General features: G+C 41.3%; 1 protein-coding gene across 6 annotated transcripts in view; it reads right to left on the bottom strand.

The window, feature by feature from the left end:
- Positions 1 to 4,253: 4,253 nt before the first annotated feature.
- Positions 4,254 to 23,368, bottom strand: part of ELK3 (ETS transcription factor ELK3) — a 76,016-nt gene continuing 56,901 nt past the window's right edge. For 5 of the 6 annotated variants that reach the window (XM_055239357.2, XM_055239355.2, XM_055239361.2 and 2 more), the window contains 2 exons: positions 14,060 to 14,182; positions 4,254 to 6,983 (listed from right to left, as the gene is read on the bottom strand). In XM_055239357.2, the coding sequence (XP_055095332.1) occupies positions 6,885 to 6,983; positions 14,060 to 14,182 (222 nt within the window). In that variant the 3' untranslated portion in view covers positions 4,254 to 6,884. The remainder of the gene's footprint in view (positions 6,984 to 14,059; positions 14,183 to 23,368) is intronic. The other variant, XM_055239358.2, reaches the window with a different exon arrangement.

The following is a 23,368-nucleotide window of genomic DNA, read 5'->3' as shown; positions in this document are numbered from 1 at the left end:
CATTTTTTAAATCCATCCTGCCCATCTCTGCCCATTAATTGGAGACTTTACAACATTTACATTTAAAATAATTACTGATAAGGAAGGACTTCTGCCATTTAGCTGTTTTCTGTATGTCTTATGTGCTTTTTGTTCTTCAGTTTCTCCATACTGCCTTGTATTTGATTTTTTTTTTGGTAATGTACCATTTTTATTCTTTCTTTGCCTGTATATTTTTAGTTATTTTCAGTTCCTATCATTTTAAAATATCCCCAAATATAATCCCTCTGAGTTTATTATTTATAATGTCAGTGGTTTTATTTTTAAAATATTCTAATCTAGATTCTTACATTGATTCTTTTTGATTGACAAGTTCATCCATATCAGAATTTTAAGTGTTAACACAAGCCCTCAAGCAAGGCTGCTGAAGAATTTGCATACTTTTCTATGTTTCAAACTTGAAATTTCCAAAGTTTTTAATGCATTACTTTAGACCCAAGAGAAAGGTACAACATTTTTCCCTCTTGCTCAGTGTAAAGCTGAAACTATTTAAAATTTTTTTTTTTTTTTTTTGAGATGGAGTTGTGCTCTGTCACCCAGGCTGTCACCCAGGCTGGAGTACAGTGGTGCAGTCTCAGCTCATTGCAACCTCTGCCTCCCAGGTTCAAGCAATTCTCCTGCCTCAGCTTCCTGAGTAGGTGGGATTATAGGTACGTGCCACCATACCCGGCTGATTTTTCTATTTTTAATAGAGATGAGGTTTCACTGTGTTGGCTAGGCTGGTCTTGAACTCCTCACCTCAGGTGATCCACCTGCCTCAGCCTCCCAAAATGATGGGATTACAGATGTGAGCCACCACGCCTGGCCTGAAACTGTTTTCTAATCTTAAATTCAGATTCTGGACTTAGTCAGATAGGCAGGAGTTTCCCTGAGCTGTCATCATTCCCAACTGAAGTTATTACAATAATCAGTTTCCATCACTGACCCAGAAAACCACTGAAGTTACCAATTTTCTGTTAGACTCAAACAGAAAGAAGGTGACCAAGCCACTGATTATAAAGCTACTTTGATTAGAAGAGAATATAAAATTTCAATCTGTGATGATGGGGAGGATTTTTCATTGGTGGCTTCCCCCTAAGAGAAGTGGGAAAATTCCACTAATTTGAAAACCCATTTTTGAAAGATTACCATTTCAAAGGCTGTAAACTAAACCTCTGTTGAGTGGGTGTGGGGGCTAGATGTGCAGGTGTGCATCTGTGAGAGGGGGACAGGGAGAGAAAGACTGAGGCTGGAATAGGAATCCTGATGGCTGCTCTTGCTACTCTCTCCCACCTTAACTCTGCTGCAGTAGTGATGCAGAGATACCTGGGCTGGATCATAAAGATGTGAAGATGTAGCTGGTAACCCTTTGGATAATATGCAGCACCTTTCAGAGGGTAAGGGAAACAGCGTCTGCCAAGAGTCTTGTATGTTTACCAAAGGATGGCTCCACTAGGCTCTGATTGACCTATGGAATTTTAGTGAATAGACTTGGGACTTAACGCAAGACTCCCTTGGGACTCTTTTGAGTCTTTCCTAGAATAGTGCTAGTTGAAACAGTGCCACTCTCCAGCCGTTTCTCCAGCTATATTGACAATAGTTCCACATTCAAGCAGTCAAAATAGTCTTAAGGATCATCTTTATCTTGTTATTTTCTTCCTCATATATGTATGCAGCTGAGGTTGTCAAGTGATGAATGGGTGACGTGGTGCTGTTACTGGCTGTGTAGCTCATCTGGATGATGATGATGGACTATTACTCCAGAAACACTGAAAAATTTTATTTTTGAGGGCCCCATCCTGCCATCTTGCTCTTCCACAGAATCGTAGCTAATCACTGTGTCATTACACCTCAGGGATCTAGAAGCGTTCCTCCTTCCTCCCTTTTCAATTTCTACTCTATTGCTACTGGTATCTACATTACTATCTCATATGATGATGAACTATATAGGCTTTGTTCTCTGTAAGGGTAAATCCAGCCATATTGATCTTTTGAGTTCCTCACACCTCACCTCATTGTGAAACATCCCCTTTCCTCTACTTGTTCCATCTATGCCTCTTCTCTTTGTTACTCTTACTCATTCTCAATGTAATTTTTTCTTCCAGAAAGCCTTCTCTGCCCCACCTACCCTACCATAGACTGGGTTATGTGCTCTGCTGCTTAACTGCCTTCCTTCCCAATAGCATCCTTATACTTCACTCTGCAACAACACTTAACACGTCATTTCCTCTCACTAATCCACAAGCTCCATGAAGGAAAGGATTGCATTTTGCTCACTTCTTTATCCTAGTACCTGATACATTTTAGGGGAACAGTAGTATTTGCTGATCAAATTAAGGCACACATGCATGATGAAATTCTGAGTAATTCTAAAAAATCTTTTGTCAGTTATGTAATATCAACTTGGATTCGTCCCCTCTGAGTCAACCAAAGACAAATGTAGCTGTCAAAAATTGGTGATAGCAACTTTCTTCCTAGCTGGCTAAAACATGTGAGTCTTTAAAATTTTAAAACTAACCTATAATCAAACTGTTCTCAACACACACACACACAGATATGCAGGTACACACGCACTACTGGGGAGTGGGTCTAGGAATAGTCAATACTAGAGAAATCTAGGTAGGGCCAGCTTCTTGATGACAGAAAATCTGCTTGCTCTCCCAGGAAACACTGATATAGCAAACATGTCTGAAAGGTTTATATGCACCAGGTACTGTTCTATGTGAAGATGTAAATTGCTAATTTACATTCGTTGGAAGTCCTATAGATAAAGATCATGGCCTCTCAATCAAAATGCTCAGTTTGAAATCTGGCCAATTCTGTGACCTTGAGCCAGTTCCTTAATCACTCTAGGCTTCAATTTCCTTATCTGTAAAATGGTATATAATAGTACTTCTCTCATAGGTTTATTAGGAAGCATAATCAAGTAATCCATGTAACATGCTTAGAACAGTGCCTGGCATGACAGCAACCTTACAAATGGTTGCTATCATTAACTGAAATTATGCCATCCAGTAATGAAATAAAAACATGTTTTAGAGATCTGACTCACCTGGGAGAGGGTACCTAAACATATTGTATTCTTCAGTGCCAATCCTTTAGGCAGGGTCATATAATCTCAGGTAACATGAAGGGGCGGGGCAGATCCCTCTGAGTATTTAAGCATAAAAGGGCATTTTACGAAACTGATTTGGTTGTTTTTTTTTTTTTTTTTTTGAGATGTAGTTTCGCTCGTCACCCAGGCCGGAGTGCAGTGGCACGATCTCGGCTCACTGCAACCTCCGCCTCCCAGATTCAAGCGATTCTCCTGCCTCAGCCTCCCGAGTAGCTGGGATTACAGGCACTTGCCATCACGCCCAACTAATTTTTGCATTTTTAGTAGAGACGGGGTTTCACTATGTTGGCCAGGCTGGTCTTGAACTCCTGACCTCAGGTGATCCACTCGCCTGGGCCTCCCAAAGTGCTGGGATTACAGGCGTGAGCCACCGCTTCCAGCCGGTTGAATTCTTATGTATAAACAGAACCAAGCAAATCTATTAACCTTTTTGAGAACAGGGATCAGGTTTCCTTCCCCCATTTCTAAAATGGCACCTGGAACATAGTTGATTTTTAAATGTTTCTTCAGTAAGCAAATGATTTCCTACCACCACCTGTGTTATACTATATGCAGCTATGAGTTATCTGTGTCCTTTTGGCACACTAGTGATACTGAATGTGTTTAGGGACTGCATTAATCTGCTCTTTCTCCCTGCATCCCCTCCCCTCACACCAGTCTCCCTGTATCAAACCCAGAGTGGAGACTGCTTTGAATCACCCATGAAAACCAGAGCCAGGTCAGCCTGGAATTGAGACTAAGAGAAATAATAACCTTTATCACCAAGCCTAGCAGTTCACAGTCCCCTGAATCAACAAAATGGCTAAAAGAATAAACGGTAGCTTTGATTTTTCCCTACCTTCTCATCACTTCCTCCTTCTCAATACAGAGCAGTTGATAGAACTTATTCAAATAAGATCGGGGGTCTGCTTTTCAATCCCATTCCATTCTCCCACAAGTCAACCTCAATAATTACATTTATTTCTTGAAATACGTGTATGTAGAGCACTTTTTTTTTTTGGATGTGCTATCTTTAAGGGTAGGTGAGAAGACTCATTTTCCAACTTGTATCCATATGGAAAAGTGGTTTGGGTCACCCCAAGCAAATGGAAGTAAGCCAATCCAGTTACTTCTAAACACCTTTTATCACAAAAGTTTTTATTGAACAAAAATAATATGACAGTAAAAATGATACATATATGAAAAGTGAATGAAGATTTGCAGTCATAGAAAAGATGTGTACAAAGAGACCAACATTCAGGTTATATAGTTCTATAAAACTTTTCCCATAGCAGTTTAACACTGATTAAACAGACATAAAAAGGAAAAGAAAGTCATTAATGTTCTTTGAAACCTATTTTCTGAGTAAAATACTTCTGCTAACACACACACAACACACACGCACACACAGAATGAGGCAGAGCTATACGAGTTATTCTTCAGTTCTCCATTCTCTATTTGTGTTACAGGAGTATTTTCATCCATCAAAAAGTTGTAGTATTTTTGCATTTCTAATAAATGGATCTAGGGCATACATTAATCCCAGTTTCCAAAGGAAAAGAAAGTAAGAATCAGATCTGTAGTCATTTAAATATTTCCAATCAGCATTTACACAAACAAGTATACTAAAAATAGTATTTTTGGTTGAGATTTTTGCACATTAACTTCCTTTATAAGAATCATGCATTTTGGATGTGTTCTGTTATCTGACAACACAATTTTAAATGCTCTGTCTTTATCTGTTTTGTTTTACTAATAACACATAGTTTTGAACGAGTAATTACTTACAGCTAGGCATGGGGGAGACAGAATTGGACTGAGCACCAATCAGTTTTACCTTCAGTGAGCTGTGCAGCCTTAGGCAACTCCCAGCTTCTGCTGTGCACCTGTCTTGAGCTGGAAACAGGTGGTGGGAATCATTCTCAAAGGCCCCTTCTAGCACTAACTTTGTATGTTCAGTAAATATCAGTTCCCTGGACCAGCTCCTTTTATTCTGGTACAGAATTATTCTTAGCCTATGGGGTGGGGGTAGGGGGACAGTAGTGTCTATTCGTGAATTTTGGAACCAGTGTCATTACAGTCAAGGAGGCATATTAGAGTGTTTGGATTTTTATCCCTTGATAAGGGCCCACATCCCCACATACAGAGATGCTCAATTCCAATTGAAAAACCTCAGAATTTCTAAGTATCAAAGCAATAGTCTAGATTTTTTTCTGAAAATTCAAGAAATGTGTTTTCTCAAACCTCATTTTTTTATCCTTTCTCATAATCCTGCCACTTAATGCCCAGTTTGGATCAGTTATTTAGTCACATTTCAAGTTAGTTTTTATCACTTATAGTTAAGGATTATAATTAATCTTGAATTTAAAGCTTGGTGCTTTTCAGTTTTCTTGTATTAGAACTTTCCTTTTTCATGTACAGGTGTGGTACCTTTGGACTGGTGCCTGCTGATTTTCTGATGGAACAGAAAATATGTCTGTATTATCAATCACTGCTCCAAATTACATTACACAACAGAATTTACTGGAGTGTTCCAAGTTGTTATCAGTTCAGTTCCACGATGATGAGGTTCCTGTAGAATTTCTCATCTGTCAGATTTCCTTCATTCTCCCCATAACTTTAGTAATACGTAAAGCAGTGTATCCTCTCTCAATTTCCACAAGCAAGGCCTTTAGTACCTCCAGTTCTCTATTTGTATTACAGCAAGTTTTTGATCCATCAAAAATTGTGAATAGCTACCTACACTGATGAAGATACCGAGTGTTAAAAATGGTTTCTTTGTTGTTTGTTTGGGTTCATCACCACTCTGTGAGCTTCTTCTAAAGCATTAGATTTTTTACATGTTAATAATTATAGTTCCGGGGGAACCCCAACTTGTACTGACACAGTAAATACATCAGATGGTTGGGATTCCCTATGGAAAATTGAGAAAACCAGGGCTAATTTTTTGAAATAAGAATATGCTAACCTAGGAGATATTCTCGGGCCTGGAATAGGATGAACTTGATGTAGCTTTTCCATCTCAGATTTTTGTCTGGGAGGCATCTAAAAGATACTGTAAACAACTAAGGAGGCTAGCCTTTCAAGGTTCATTCTTTTGAAAATGTACTTTAGAACATTTTCTTTTATCAATGTTTATTGTCTAAATATGGCTTAGTTTATTATAAAAACATTACTTGGACATTTACTGAATTTCAGTTCAAAAGAGGTTCTAAGGCAATTCTTATACAATTGAAAGTAAAAAAAACGTGATATGAATATGCTTTCACTGGTGAAAAATAATGAAATTCTACTAGAGAGCTGTTTGATACTAATTTTCATCTTTCAAACAAACATTTCCTCTTAATACTAAAAAATATATAAATCATTTACATTAAATGCAAAGGAAGGCACAGCTGGTTATAGTCTATATAAGCACACAGTTTAGCATACTCAGAACTAAAGAGAAAAAAGCTTCACATCCTTATTAGTTATACTGAAAACCATTAAGAAAAGTTCTTCACTGTCAACAGTGTTCAACACTTAAGAGCTAAAAGGATATAAAAACAAAAACATTAAAATTCACTTAATGCAAAACAGATTTTCATATATACTTGAATATATCAAAAACAGTTTTTAAAATGCTAACATAAATCTAGACTATCCATGTTATGAAAAGTGCAAACCAAATTAACAGAGTTTCACAATGTCCTTTTCATGACACAGGTAAACTAGCCCATGGGGACAAATTTGTTTCATCAGTTAATGAGTCCTTAATTGTGGCCAGACGTCATCAGGATTTCTGAGAGTTTGAAGAAAGCAGTACTGGAGAAGCAGCTCTGTCCAGACTGGGGATTGGCACTGGCATGTGGCCATTAAGCAGTGTGGGGAACTGTAGGGGACAAAAGATTTTTACAATAATTATTGCAAATCCATTGGGAAGAACTTAGGTTCTTTACATTCCCATACAGTCCATAGCAGTCCGCTTCTCTCATCAGCCCTGTGATAGAGATTAGTTGCCAGTGTATTTTACAGAATAATTGGAAGATGACAATGAGATCAAGATTACATAGAGCAAACAAAGTATAAGGCCCAGAAAATGTCCCTAATTATTCTATATGCATAGGCTACTAGGAAAAACTATGTAATTTATATGTTGCTAAAGCATCTTCTAACACTATTTTTTAAAAGTTCTAAGCTACCCAGGATGCTGATAATGCTATAAATATTAAAATAACGCTTAATATTAAATATTAAAAGAGTGTTTTGAAAACCATAGACTCTTTACATGTGAGTCAGTAATTTCTAATACTATATTTTGAAATTTGCCATCAGTTTTTCAGGGTACTACAAAGATGATTATTGCAGCATTTATTCTAAAGTAAGAAATGTATTTAATCTTAAAAGATTTAGAATAGATTATTTTGTAGCTAAGAAAGTATTCTTTCTAATTAGAATATCACACTTAGATCACTCATAAGTGACAAAGAATAAAATTTCTGTATTGTTGTTAACTAAGATGATAAATAGTAGGATGACAGTATATGCTCTGATAATGAGTTTCAGGTCTGAAACAAATATGTTAGTTGCAATCCCAACTGAACAAGGCCTTTTAATATGTGACTACTTGCAACTAGATTTTCATTGTTTAGGATGATGTGTCAAAAAGATCTCCTGGGCTGTCTTTTCTAGCTTACTTCCTATTTAGTCCAGGTAAGTTAAATATTAAACTTCAGCACCAAATATCAAATTACGGAGCCTGGCATATGTTAGAAGTACAACAAATACTTATATTTAAGTAAATATGTTTTTGCAATTTTCAAACAATTTCAGTAACTTGTGTCTAGTACCTTAGAGTTTATCAAGGCAAGGCTTGTCATTTCATTTGATACCTAGGAGCTGTAACATAAGTTTTGTTGTCCCCATTTTACAGATGAGAAAACAGATTTCAGATAAGTTCTGTTGGCTAAAGGTCACACAGCTAATAAGCAACACAGCCAAGTTTTAAACAAATCTTTCTGTCCTAACAAACATTGCACAACTTTTTATTTTGGTAGGAGTTAGAGGGTATCTTTAATTACTGTTTCAATTTCTTTAATGGTTATTGGCATATTCAAGGTTTTTGTTTCTTTTCTGAACTTCAGAATTTTAACTTTTTCTAGAATGTTATCCATTTCAACTGCATTATCAAATCTATGCACATATAGTTTATACTCTTGTTTAAAAGGTCCGTGCTACTAACCACTCTTCCCATTGAGTTAGAGTGAACACTGGAAGATGAACAGATTTTAAATTTTCATTTTTTTAATTTATTTAGAGATAGGGTCTGGCTCTGTCACCCAGGCTGGAGCGTAGTGATGCAATATTGGCTCACTGCAACCTCCACCTCCCAGCCATCCTCCCACTTCAGCCTCCCAAGTAGCTGGGACTACAGGTGGACGCCACCATGCCCAGCTAATTTTTGTATTTCTGGTAAATATGAGGTTTCACCATGTTGCCCAGGCTGGTCTGGAACTCCTGAGCTCAAGCAACTGGCCTGCCTCGGCCTCCCAAAGTGCTGGGATTGCAGATGTGAGCCATTGTGCCCGGACTGCATTTTCATTCTTTTTGTTTATTTGCATCTTCTCTCTCTTTGGTGTACCTTATTGGTATTTTCAAGAGAATCAGTTTTGGTATTGTTCATCTGTTTTGCAAAATAAATTACTGATTTCTGCCCTTATTATTTCTGTATACTCAATGGACACAGTTTCTCTTGATTAGCCTGGCTTTTCTAACATATATTTTTAGTCATCTTTATTAGGCTCTTCTCCCACGACACTCCCCTATTTTAAACTGCAACATTTCCCAAACTTTTGTCCCCAGCCACCTTTTCTCCAGTACCATGCTTGGACTTGACAACCATTTCCATTTTAGACATCTCCAACCAATGCCTCTTTCCCATAAAACCCGCCCTTCTTCCATTGCTTACTCCAAGTCAGTGAGAATGGTGGCTGGGACCACAAACTTCAACTTGAGTCAGGGCTCCACCACTTAACGAGTGTGTTATCTTGAATAAACTAGCCAATATCCCTGTGCCTTAGTTTCTTATCTTTAAAATAGAATTACTGGGAGTATTAAATGAGAAGCCACCAAAAGTGCTAAGAACAATGTCTTGCACACAATAAGTCATCAATCATCAATAAATGTTAACTATTGTTATTTTTTATCTTTATTTTTTCAGACAGGTTCACTCTGTCGTCCAGGTTTGAGTGCAGTGGCATGCTCATGGCTCACTACAGCCTCAACCTCCAGGGCTCAAGCAGTGCTGCCACCTCAGCTTCCCTAGTAGTTGGGACCACAGGCACACGCCAGCACACACGGCCAATTTTTGTATTTTTTTTGGAGAGACAGGGTCTTGCTATGTTGCCCCTGATGGTCTCGAACTCTTGGGCTCAAGTGATCAACCCATGTCACCCTCCCAAAGTGCTGGGATTACAGGCATGAACCACCATGCCCAGCCTTAACTATTGTTATTTAATAGCATTTCCAGTATGTTAATCACTTAGTAATCTTTGCCTTTTCTTAATTTTCACTACGTACTTACTCCTCAGACCCATCTCAAAGTCCGCCTCTCTCAAGCTCACCTCTAAAATGTCTTCTAATTATATCCTGTGTCCACTGTTTTAATCTCAAGGATGATTCTCCCTTCAATATTTGTAGTATCATTTCCTCTAGCCAGGTATGGTCATTGACACCTGTAATCCTAGCCCCTCCTAGGAAGCTAAAGCAGGAGGTTGCAGTGAGCCAAGATTGTGCCACCGCACTCCAGCCTGGGCAACATAGCGAGCTCGTCTCAAAAAATAAAAATAAAAATTTCCTCTTATCTTCCTGTTCCTTCCACTTTCTCTTCAGTTCTTCCTCCACACTAATATCAGTGATTGTTCTCTAAAACAGAGATCTCATCCTCCTACCTCCAGCTTAAAAAGCCTAAACATTTAACAGATAAAGGGAGAAACTCCTAAGCCTATATTCAAGGCCCACAGCTGCGTTTCCAACCTTATCTCCTATCACCTGGTCCCTTCCTGAACAGACTCTCATGTCCCTGTCATTCGGCTCTATTCATCTAAATGTACTCGATCGAAATCCTGTCCCTTCCTCCCAGCTCAGGCGCCACTGCTTCCTTGGAGCCTGTCCAGTCTCCAGCTGGAAGGAGCGCGTCTGCCCCTTACTTTCTGCAGCACTTTGTTTACTCATCCACTATTCACATATTCTATGTCCCTACAGTCCTTGTCGCAGAGCATTGCAAGTATTTGCTGGGTTAGATTTGTTGAACTAAAAATTACAGCACACATTCTTAATTGAAAACTTAATTAGCTCTACCTTGTTTCAAGACATACCTATTCCTACTAGGTATATTCCACATTGGAACAAAATCTGTTTCAAAAGTCATAGAACAGACATCCTTAGACAAGAAGAAAATACTAAACTGTCCAAGAAAAACCGAGTTCACTTTATTTATATAAATCAAGGTTCTTTGTTTATATTTAACACACTGTCTTTGGTGCCTCTCTCCTTACCTAAACATTTCTCAATTATAAAGCATACCTCTTCCAGAAAGGCGTCTTCTCTCTCCTTCCTTGCAATTCTTTAATATCTGCTATAACCTGCTATAGTAATCATATTAGGGGCCCTTCTGTACAAAAATGCTTCAGCTCTTCAACTATTACCCCAAGGATTCTGATCAACCTTTCCAATCATAATAGGAAACTTGCCAGCATCATTTAAAATGTATAAGCCACATCTATTTTTTTCTTCCTTTATTACATCTATAGCATACATGAAAGAGGTTTGTTGTTATTTTGAAAGAAAATTATTTTCATCAGTTTAAAAGGGATGTTGGCCAGCGTGCTGGTATGCCTGTAGTCCCAGCTACTCCAGAGGCTGAAGTGGAGGACTGCTTGAACCCAGGAGTTCAAGACCAGCCTGGACAACATAATGAGACCCCGTCTCTAAATTAAAGAAAAAAAAAGGTTCTTAAAAAAAGAAGAGACACTGCTGATAGTAATCTGAATTCTGAATATGTATCAATTGTAATATCTAGTTTTAAAAATCAGGAAGTTATTCCTCTACCATATTTTGTTGTTCACCGTTCTCAGAATTGCTATTTTCAACTTTTGCCACACTCAGTTGCACTTTTCACAGGAAGACTAATAATATTTTAAAAGGCAAAAAATTGTTTTTCCTTAGTCTCATGGATCCAGCCACAAAAAGCCCAAGGCCATACAACCTGTCAGCCATCCGGAATACCAGCTTGTTTTTTTTTTCAGGGTTGTATTCTGAATGGCTTCAGGAAGGAGAACAGGTCCACTTGGTGAAATTAAAACTCTAAGCAGGTAGCCTTTAAATGCAGTATTTTCTGATGCAGAATTCTAAATATAAACTAGGAACCTCTGGTCTGCAGTGCTTCTCAAATTGGTTCCTGGACTGGGTAGTATCACTAGGAACATGACAAAAATGTTTTTGGGCCAGGCACGGTGGCTTATGCCTGTAATCGCAGCAATTTGGGAGACCAAGGCAGGCAGATCACTTAAGGTCAGGAGTTTGGGACCAGCCTGGCCAACGTGGCAAAACTCCATCTCTACTAAAAATACAAAAATTAACTGGGTGTGGTGGTACACGCCTGTAGTCCTAGCTATTTGGGATGCTGAAGCAAGAGAATCACTTGAACCCAGGAGGTGGAAATTGCAGTGAGCAGAGATCACACCACTGCACTCCAGCCTGGGCAACAGAGTGAGACTCTGTCTCTCAAAAAAAAAAAAAAAAAAAAAGTTTTTATCAGGCCCTATCCCAGACCTACTGAATCAGAAACTCTGGGAGTGGGGCCCTGCAATCTTTATTTTAACTCACCCTCTAGATTATTTTGCATGCTAACTTTGAGAACCATTGGTCTACAGTAGTGACTGAGGACTGAAGAAACGAGGGGATGCACGTATCCCAACTCCCAGAGATCCTGATAACGTGTCGAATCACTGTAGACATGAACCGTCATTTACTGTTGGGAGTGTTGGGCTGGAAAAGGTATCTAAGACAAGGAATCCCAAAGAACCCCCAGCCAATAGTGCTCCATTGCTTTCCTAGGAGGGTGCCAAGGCCTGCACCAATCAGGTGGCAGAATTCCCAGCAAGGAGAGAAATGAGACGCCACTTACTATTCACGAATACCTACTGAACTCGACAGAAGCTCTGTGTTAGATTCTAGGATTAGAGTAGTGTAACAGTCCCTACTGCCATGGAGTTTACTGTAACCAAACAATTTATTAATTTTAGAATTCTGCTGCTTTAATCTTAAGACTTTCAGGAAATGAGGTGTTTCTATCTCTCCACCAAAAGATTACTATTCCTAATTTTAAACTTTCCTAATACAACATTTGCTCATTGCTTTTTGCTCACTATTTCTAGTTTCTCTTTTCCTACCCGAGCTGAAATTGTTAAAAATCAACATGACTATAGCCCAATTTCTTGTGATGGAAATAAGGGCTGGGAAAGAGATAGAAAGCCAGTTACTCCAAGGATATGGTCACTTCATGACACCCTACCCTAACCCCACTAGGAAACCAAAGAAGCAAGATGACAATCAAAACCTCTTTAGCTCCACCCTTATAAAGAGACCCTAAATCCCAGCATGTACAGCTCCTGGCACAGAGGAGGTACTCAGCAGACATTAAACTTGACAAGCAAAATGACCAGCTCAGATGATTGTGAAGACTTGGTATTAACACTAGCCTTTCTCAGACTTCTCTTTGTGAATTCATTTAGACAGTCAATTATTACTGAGCCTCACTTGTGTACCAAGCCATGTGCCAGATTGCTGGGGACACCACAGTGAACAGGATTCCATTCTGGTCTCGAGGGCCCATAGTTTAGTGGGAAAGATTGCCAGATCAACAGGCTATCATAATACAAAGTACCACGTGCTAGAGCTAAATGCAGTGGTATCCAAAGAGCTGCAAGTAACTTGGGGTAAGCCACACTGTGGGGCACAGGATACAGGCAGGGACGATGAGAAAAGCTAGAATTAGGGAAAGAGGGAGTTTGCACTGGCTCCACCTTTTCTTCAGTCCTGTCCCTAGGATCCTTTCCACCTATACTCAACATATTCAAACAGTAACACCTCAGTCAGTGAGTAATGATCTATGGGTCTCAAGGAGGAAATACTGATTTCTCCATGATAGCAAGTGATGGTCCTGCAAGATTCTAGTGTGTGAATAAATAACGAAGGTGCTCGCCTAGTATGGAGAGTTCTATAAGATAAAGCAGCTAAGTCTTCATTATTTTTTAACCAAATGCCCTGGATTCTCCTTTTTCATTACAGAACAAGGAGAACTTAATGATAATTCATAAAACGATGCAAGTAATTTTTCTATCCCAGGATGGGGAAATTGTTTACTATTTTTATTTTCACTTTATGTCAAATGAGTTGCTACATTAACTAGGAGGATTAATACTTTAAAGTCTTTTGTGGACTGTTATAAATAATAATTTTTATTTTCATTTTATTTTAAATAGAGATGGGGTCTTGCTGTGTTGCCCAGGCTGGTCTCAAACTCCTGGGCTCAAACAATCCTCCCACCCTCAACCTCCCAAAGTGCTGGGATTACAGGTGTGAGCCATCACACTGGCCTAAAGAATAATTTTTAAAGTTTTGCCTTTTCCTTAATAAATTTCCTGTTTTCATAGACAAATGAAAATATGCAAAACACTTCAAGAACTAATTGTTCCACGTATGGGTGTCTGGCATGAGTCCGCAATTTCTGCCTCAATGAAAATGTCTGCCTCTGAAGGGCGTGCAACCCCACTAACATGAACCCCCTCTGGACATTTAACATTTCAACCCAACATATGGCAAAACTCACCGTTACCTCTGCAGGATTTAGAGAAACAACCATCCCTCAGAAGTTTAATGTTCAAAAGTTCATTTCCAAACGCTCACCTGGAACAGCGTGCTTGGCCCTTGCAGCCTGGCAGGACTCAGCGGAGCAACTGGACTAAGGCTGCTCCAGAAATGTATGCTGGAGAGCAGCGGACTCGGAGTCAGAAGCAATCCATTTGGTGTCTGGGAAATAAAGCAAACAGACTTCTTCATATAGGTTCACCTGACTCAGGCCATGATCAACAGAGCAGCAGAGAGAGGTTAGGTAGGCTAGGCATGGGCCAGGAAACGACCTTACCATCTCAGGAAAACTGGCAACGTTATTTCTGACAGGCTATGAACAGTTTAATTTTAATTTTCTTTTCTTTGTGAGACAGTCTCGCTCTGTCGCCCAGGCTGGAGTGCAATGGCGCGATCTTGGTTCACTATAATCTCCACTTCCTGGGTTTAAGCGATTCTCCTGCCTCAGCCTCCCGAGCAGCTGGGATTACAGGCACCCACCACCGACTACTTTTTGTATTTTTAGTAGAGAAGGGGTTTCATTATGTTGGCCAGGCTGGTCTCGAACTCCTGACCTCAAGTGATCTGCCCACCTCGGCCTCCTAAAGTGCTGGGATTACAGGCATGAGCCATCACGCCCGGCTGGCTAATTTTCTTCAATGCTAATTTTATTACACTTTCATAAAGGAAAAAGGTATTGACACATTACCTTACCTATTCTGGTGGAAAATTCAAGTTTGCATCAACTTTCGTCCGAATGGTTTGTTCAACTTGTTCCCCTTCCCAGATTAAAGAAGGATCCCAAACAAAATGGGATCCCATAAAAGGGCTTTAATTCTTCTTATCTATATTTTCCTGTTTTTCTACAGTGGACATCTATTACTTGGGTTACAAACACGTTTTTAAATGGTCTCCATATCAACAGCCGTTAAGGCTTTGGGATTTGCTGTTAAAATACCCTGTAGTAGCCTCTTCAGAAGCTCTGAGCCGGGTTTTCCAGATTCCGTCCGGATGTGGAGTTGATGAGAATTCATTGCCCTGGCAATGGTTTGGGTGGGGGCAGGGAGGGCCCTTTCTTGTCAGATTGGGTGTAAAGCCAAAACCCTGGGTTTCCCAGGAGAGTTCCAAGGACTGCATTTGCTTGCACACACACAGCGAGTCCTGGCCTGCAAGCCAGCAGGAGGGCAGAAGAAACACCCGCCCAGCTGCTAAGTCTGCATGGCTTTTATTCTCAGTGGAGACAAACTCCCCGGCCCAGGATGGTTTTGTACCTTTGGTGACTAGAAGGAGTCCCTCAGTGGTTTTGTGATGTCAATAAGGTGCTTTGTGTAAGAAGAACCACAGCAAAGGCGCCAGCCTTTCAGACTGCACCGTGCTGGATGCTAAAGTGTTATTTTTTCCTAGAATTGGCCTCCGTAGCGTCATTAATTACCAACAGCATTTGGCTTAAACCTAAATTGAAAGGTCTGCTCTGTTCAGCAGAATGGAGACAAACATCCAAAGTTCCTCAAACTGTGAAGCTGCTGAAATGTAAACACATTTATACGAAATTATTTGAGTCGTTGGTTCCATGGCATTTCCTACATACTGAATGACCTATGAGGTTACTAGAATAAATACATGTTTTGAATAAGCTTCCCATTTGTTCTAGTCCAAGGCAATTTCACAAGCATGCCAGGCCATCTGGCCTAACAGTTAAAACTTAACGGCTCAGCATGAGCTCTGCCAGGGTTCCAATCTCAGAACTACTACTTCCCAGCCAGGTAACCTCAGGCAAGCCACCTAACCTCTCTCTGTCTCAGTTTCCTCATCTGTAAAATAGGGAGAATAAAAATGCCCACGTTACAGGGTTGTTGGGAAGATTAAATAAGCTGATCTACTGCAAGCTCTTATAAGGTATGTGCCTGGCATATAGAAATGCTCAACAAGTGCCAGAGGCAGTTATCTGGCTAGGGACTTCATACATGTTTTTGAATGAATAAATGGATTGGTAACTAATTGAAAGTATACATGACATACTTACTAAACGTATTTCATCTATGTGAGGGAGAAATTCTCAACTGTATACAGAGAAGGACTTAATCCTCTGAAACAGACAAACTCAACTGAGTCAGCCTGGACTTGGAGGCTACTGTCAGTTGTGTTAGGCTCAACGCCACAAGCTCAGGTGTTCTGAAAACTCATATTTGCATGTTACTCTGGAGTAAGGTTCCAACCTCAATATGTCACATTAACATTTAATAACCAGTGTGTTCAAGGCCTCCTAGTTTATCCATCAATGAAGGCTCTCAAAGCTCTAAAGACACAATCTTCTAAACCACAAAACACAGCTATCCTTCTCTCCTCCATGGCCATCATATGCCCATTCCTTTTTAATCCTCTGAGCAATGTACAAGGTCTAGAATTTCTATTTCTCTAGTCTAAAACGTATACCCATGTCTGGATTTGAGATGTTTGCACATTTGTTTCTTAGGAATACAGGATGTACTCAGACTACAGTAGCCTTCTGTTTCTCATCTTTAATATGTCTGAAATGTCTTCTATAATATATGCAAATAAACACTGTAAAATGACTTCATTCCCTCCTCTCCCTTCTATCCCTGAAGTTCTCCCTGAAAATCCTGTGGCCTTAAAGAACCATGTGGTTGCTTTTTTAAGGAAAGTTCCTATAACGCCTGCTCTGGGTTATCTCCGGGACAGTGTGAGACTTCACAGCCTCTCTCCACACGCTCCTGGAGTCAGGCAGAGTGGGCTGAGCCTGAGGGCCAAGGGCTAAAGAAGCCACAGCAAAAAGTGCTGTTTTCTTTCCTTCCCCAAAGACAGTCTGGTTTTAACAAGCATGGCAGATAAGGAGCTCCTGATCCCAACTCTGCCAGGAAAGGAGATGCCACAGGCAATGCATTTGCAAAGAGTAAGACCCACATCCCAAGATCCCCTTTTCATTTTCCCCACTCAGTTCATCTTCCACTTCCACTTCATAGAGTCTCCTAAAAAGCCTGCACATCTGAACTCGCCAGGGTGAGCTGGCATCCAGGCATGCCCACCTGCGCACCCCTGCCCCGGCCCGCTGCCGCCTCCTCTTGCCTTCCTCTGCCCATCAAAATGCCACCTCCTCAAAGGACACTTTCCTGATCTCCCCTCAACCAGATGGGATTTCTTATTTCTGAATCTTTGTAACACTTTGTGACCATTTTTTTCTTAACATTTCACATGTTCTGCCTCCTATTACGGTGATTGGCACATTTTTCTTATACCTCTTTCCGTAGCCTTTAAGGTTATCTGCTCATCTTTATTCCTCCTGTACTACTCATCTCCTAAATACCGATGAACTGAAGCCATCTGCAGCTCTAGCTGGGTCCCCCCTGGCTTATCGCTTGTTGGGCATCTCCACTCGGATGCCCCACCATGCTCCAACTTCATGAAGCTCAGCACCTTTCCACATCAGTGTTTCTTAAGACTGTTCCCCTTCTGTCAACAGGACCACCGTTTAGGCACTGCCTCAATAAATACTGACCGAGAGTGCAAACTATGTTTCAGGTGCCACAGATGAGGATAAAACAAGACATAATCCCTGCACGCACAGCCCCATTTACCACCCGCATCCCAGGCCCCACCATGCAAAGTGCCTTCCGGTAACTGCAAGCTCCAGACATAGCCTCTGGAAGAGTCCCACAACTCAGTCTCCTATTTATCCCTCATTTCCATTCCTGCTGCATCCAAGCCCCTATCATCTTACAGATGGCATTTCACAACAGCCGCCCAGGCCAGTCCACCTGCCTCTGGTCTCCCCATCTATTCTGTACCCCATCGCCAAATCAACCACCCTCAAACACTTGAGTTCACTCAACATTCAGTCACCATTTCAGAAAGGATGTGATGTCCTCCTTAGCCACAATTCGAGGTTCCCCATAATCTGGGTTCACACACTTGCTAACTTCCGAGGACTAAGCTCTGATTTTTTATCTTGCCCAAATTCCTACCTAGGGGTCTAGGGAGTCATGCCCTACAAACCGTAAATTCTCATCAGATGGGTTTTATTTGACCCTATATATGGTGACTTACTTTTCAATCTGACTCTGGCATAACATTATGAAACAAGGAAAAAGTAACCCCAAAATATATTTCCTTGCCATACCTTGAAATTGCCTGGCAATTTCATGACGTCTCATGCCTCACTAAAATATATAAAACCAAACTGTACCCCGACCACCTGGGGCACATGTCCTCAGGACCTCCTGTGGGCTTGTGTCACGGGCCATGGTCACTCATACTTGCCTCAGAATAAATCTCTTCAAATATTTTAGAGTTTGACTCTTTTTGTAGACACTTGCCTCCCCGAACCCTCTTACTTGCTTTGATGTGTCCTGAGCTTTCCTCATATGCATGGAGGACCAGGCATTCTAACCCAACAGCCCTACAACGCTCCCTCGGAACTTCCCTGACCACCCAGCCCAGCCCATAGTTCCCTGAGCTACAGGCCCTCTCCACAAGTGACCTCATCTGTTCCCATGGTTTCACCACCCCTTGCATGTTGATGACTCCCTAACTTCTTCTCCAGCTCCAAAACACTCTCCCCTCTCCAGATGCAGGTGGACTTTTCCACCCGAATGTCCTGCAGGGTCCTCAAACTCAGCATGGCCCTGACTGGACGTTTAGCCTTTTCCCAGGGAGCTTATTCTTCCTCCCATGTTCTTCACACTCAATTCTGGCTCTCCCCACTCTTCCCACCCAGTCAGTCACCAACTCCTGTTGACGGCACTGCCAACATCAGATCCATCCCTCTGACCCCTCCCACCATACAGCCTTAGATACTCATGGTCTTTCGCCTGGAATATTACTATAGCATCCTACTTGGATCCAGCCTTCCCCCTTCCCAATCTCGCCAGCAGGGTGATTCCTAAAACAATTCAGACTGTCACTCATACCCCTTCAATGCTTCCTATTGCTATACCTCACCTAATCACAAAACTATTTCATGTACCTATGCTTTGCCTCAAGCTGTTCCTCTGCCGACAATGCCTTCCTCTCCCTGTCTACCAGAAAAAGGATCCTGCCGTAGGCTGATCCTTCAACACCCTGTACCAGTGGTCTCACCCCCTCCAGGAAGCCCTCTGGACATTCTTTCTCCATCTCAGGCAAAGTTAATACCTTCCTCCTTAGGATTCCTTTTGCAACTTGGTATTCCTTTTGTATTGCACCTGAGATACTAGATGAAGGGACTTAAGTTATGAGCTCCTAACTATCAGAGACTATTTTATCCATGTTTGTAGCCCCAGCTCCAAACACAGCAGCTTTCACATGATGGGTACTCAGTTCATGTGTGTTGAACTGAACTAAACGATCTTGCCCCTCAGCTCCTAAGGCGCTTCTCTGTGCTGCATGTTTGACTCTTGCCACGGGCTAGTGTGTGTGTGCACTTGTAATGCCTTGTTGTCATGGCTAGGTCCTAAGGTCATAAAAACAAGCAACTATAGTTTTGGTGTCCTTTCTAGGCTCTGTTATTGCTCAATAATTATTTGTTGATTCTAATGAGATTTTTTTCACTTATACCTCTAGCAGCTGTTTATTTATTTATTTTTGAGATAGAATCTCACTCTGTCACCCAGGCTGGGGTGCAGTGGCACAATCTTGGCTCACTGTAACCTCTGCCTCCCGGGTTCAAGCGATTCTCCTGCCTCAGCCTCCGGAGTAGCTGAGATTACAGGCATGCACCACCACACCCAGCTAATTTTCTTATTTTTAGTAGAGATGGGGTTTTGTCATGTTGGCCAGGTTGGTCTTGAACTCCTGACCTCAAGCTATCCGCCCTCCTTGGCCTCCCTAAGTATTGGGATTACAGGTGTGAGCCGCTGTGCCCAGCCTCTAGCAGTTAATTTCCAATCCAAACAAGTCGAAATTCCTTAGCCAGTTCTCAGGGTTCTCCATAATTTCACACCACCCTAAATTATAACCCTATGTTATATATGCCCCATATGCTGGACAGCAACCTGTAAACTCATGAGAACAAGAATGGTTTCTATCTTGCTAACCTCTGTATCTCCAGTTATCTAAGCGAATGCTTAGTTTTCAATGATTATCTCCCAAATGAATGAATACATGATAAACATTTGTTACTGGACTGATTAAAGAAGATGCAGAAGTATTTGCTGATCACTTGATTTGGTGATCTGAGATACCGGTAAGTCACCCAGTCTTTAAGAAAGTAAAGGAGAGAGAAACAAGATGTCTAGCAGGTTGTACCCACAAATATCTGTAATCCTAAGCTCCCACCGATGCCAACAGAATCCACGACAATGCCACCTTGAGGTTAAAAAAAGTCCTCAAATAAAAGGTGACTGAATCTCTGGAAACTCCTAAAGTTGTCTGAATTCAAGTGAAACCATGGTTTTACGGTCTTTAAATTTAGGGGAGTTAATCCCACAGAAGTCTGTAGCACTGATCCTATGGGAAAGGGGACAAAATGGAGACTCCCATGGGGGCCTAGGGTAGCTACAGAAAGGGGCAGGGGAGGAAGCAGGGCAGAACCAGGGACAAGGAGGCAGAGTCATGAAGACTGGGGTGGCTGTGGCAGTTTCTTAAAATAAGACAATAAAGTTTGCCACATTGATTGACTCTTTTATTTATTTTTTTTTTGTGTGAGACGCGAGTTTCACTCTTGTTGTCCAGGCTGGAGTGCAGTGGTGTGATCCCGGCTCACCACAACCTCCACCTCCTGGGTTCAAGTGATTCTCCTGCCTCAGGCTCCCAAGTAGTGGGATTACAGGCATCTGCCACCACACCTGGCTAATTTTTGTACTTTTAGTAGAGACGGGGTTTTGCCATGTTGGCCAGGCTGGTCTTGAACTCCTGACCTCATGTGATCCACCCGCCTTGGCCTCCCAAAGTGTTGGGATTACAGGCATGAGCCAGCGCACCTGGCCCAATTGATTCTTCCTTTCATGAAAGATTTCTCTAAGGCATGTGATGCTGTTTGATAGCATTTTACCCAGAGTAGAACTTCTGTCAAAATTGGAGTCAATCCTCTCAAACCCTGCCGCTGCTTTTATCAACTAAGTAATGTAATGTAATGTAATGTAATGTAAAGTTATGTAATATTCTCAGTCCTTTGTTGTCATTTCAATAATATTCACAGTGTCTTCAACAGGAGTAGATTGTATCTCAAGAAACCACTTTCTCTGCTCATCTGTAAGAAGCAACTACTCACCCAATCAAGTTTGATCAATAAATTGCAGCAATTTGGTCGCATCTCCAGGCTCCACTTCTAATGCTAGTTCTCTTGCTATTTCTACCACATCTGCAGTTCCCTCCTCCACTGAAGTCTTGAACCCTTCAAAGTGGTCCATGAGGGCTGGAATCAATTTCTTCCAAATTCCTGTTAATGTTGATATCTTGACCTCCTCCCATGAATCATGAATATTCTTAATAGCATCTAGGATGGAGACTCCTTTCCAGAAGGTTTTCAATTGACTTTGCCCAGATCCATCAGAGGAATCACTCTCTATGGCGGCTGTAGCTTTATGAAATGTATTTATTAAGTAATAAGACTTTAAAGTCAAAATTACTCCTTGACTCCTGGGTTGTAGAATGGATGTTATATGTGCAGGCATGAAAAACATTAATCTTCTTGTATATCTCCATGAGAGCTCTTGGGTGACCAGATGCATTGTTAATGAGCAGTAATATTTTGAAAGGAATCTTTTTTCTGAGTAGTAGGTCCCAACTGGGCCTAAACTATTCCATAAACTGTGTAAACAGATGTGCTGTCATCCAGGCTTTGTTGTTCCATTTATAGAGCACAGGCAGAGTGTATTTAGTAGCACTGGCTTCAACTTAAAGTCACAAGCTGTACTAACAAGACTCAGCCTGTCCTTTGAAGCTCTGAAGCCAGGCATGGACTTCTCCAGCTATGAAAGTCCTAGATGGCATCTTCTTCCAATAGAAGGCTGTTTCACCTACAGTGAAGCTGTTTGATGTAGCCACCTTCATCAGTGAGTGTAGCTAGATCTTCTGGATAGCTTACTGCAGTTTCTCCATCAGCACTCGCTGCTTCACCTTGCACTTTTATGTTACGGAGATGGCTTTTTTCTTTAAACCTCATGAACCAACCTCTGCTAGCTTCACACTTTTCTTCTGCAGCTTCTTCGCCTCTCTCAGCATTCAAAGAATTGAAGAGAGTTAGGGCCTTGCTCTGGGTTAGCCTGAAAGGAATGTTGTGGCTGGTTTGATCTTCTATCCAGACCACTAAAACTTTCTCCATATCAACAAACAGGATGTTCCACTTTCTTATCATTCATGTTTTCACTGACGTAGCACTTTCATTTCCTTCAAGAACTCTTACATTTACATATTTATTTAACTGGTATAAGAGCCCCCTAGCTTTCGGCCTGTCTCAGTTTTGGACATGCCTTTGCCGTCATCATTCTAGCTTTGGATTTAAAATGAGAGACGCGCAGCTCTTCCTTTCCCTTGAACACTTTATAGGCCACTATAGGGTTATCAATTGGCCTAATTTCAAAATTGTTGTGTTTCAGGGAATAGGGAGACCCAAGGAGAGGGAGACACAGGAGAGCAGTTTTGACACTCACAACACTGATCAGGTTTGCTGTCTTACATGGGTGTGGTTCATGGTGCCCCAAAACAATTACAATAGTAGTATCAAATCTCACTGATCTCAGAGCACTATAACAGAAATAATAGTAAGGAAAAAGTTGGACATGTTTGAGAATTACCGAAATGTGACATTGAAACATGGAGTGAGCGTGTGCTGTTGGAAGAACAGATTGGCGCTGATAAGACTTGCTCATCGCCAGGTTGCCACAAACCTTTGATTTGTAAAAACCACCAATTATGTGTGAAATGCAATAAAGCAAAGTACAGTAAAATGAGGTATGCCTGTATGAGGTGTAATAAGGTTCCCGAGGGAATGGTAACCACATGACATAGGCCACGCCAAGGCTCCCTTACTTCTCCCCTTCTTCCTGCCATGTTTCTAGCTGGAAATAACCAACCTTGGGAATTTGTACTTTCAGGGTATCGGGTTATTACAGCACACACAGCTTTCATCTCTCCCAAAGCCCACTGCTAAGCAAAGCTTACAGCCCACAGATTACCAAATGTTTATGTGCACACAGCGTCACACTGCACACAGCACACCCCCCACGCACAGAGAAAAGTAGAGTTTCTGTGACAAAGTGCTCAGGTAGGAGGAAAACCACTGAAGCCTTGCTGCTACCTGTGGAACACCCTGAACCCCACAGTTGTCCTTCACTCCCGAGGCCGAAAGGAATTCCGCAGAACGCCTGGCTGTTGAGAGCCATGCTGTTTCTGGCTGTCACCTGGAAGGTGAACTACTGGGCTGGTGCTGGTGCT

This window comes from Symphalangus syndactylus, chromosome 13 (assembly GCF_028878055.3).
Source record: "Symphalangus syndactylus isolate Jambi chromosome 13, NHGRI_mSymSyn1-v2.1_pri, whole genome shotgun sequence".
Classification (NCBI taxonomy): Eukaryota; Metazoa; Chordata; class Mammalia; order Primates; family Hylobatidae; genus Symphalangus; species Symphalangus syndactylus.
The sequence above is the reverse complement of the archived record's forward strand: the minus strand, read 5'-3'. Positions and strand labels throughout refer to the sequence as shown.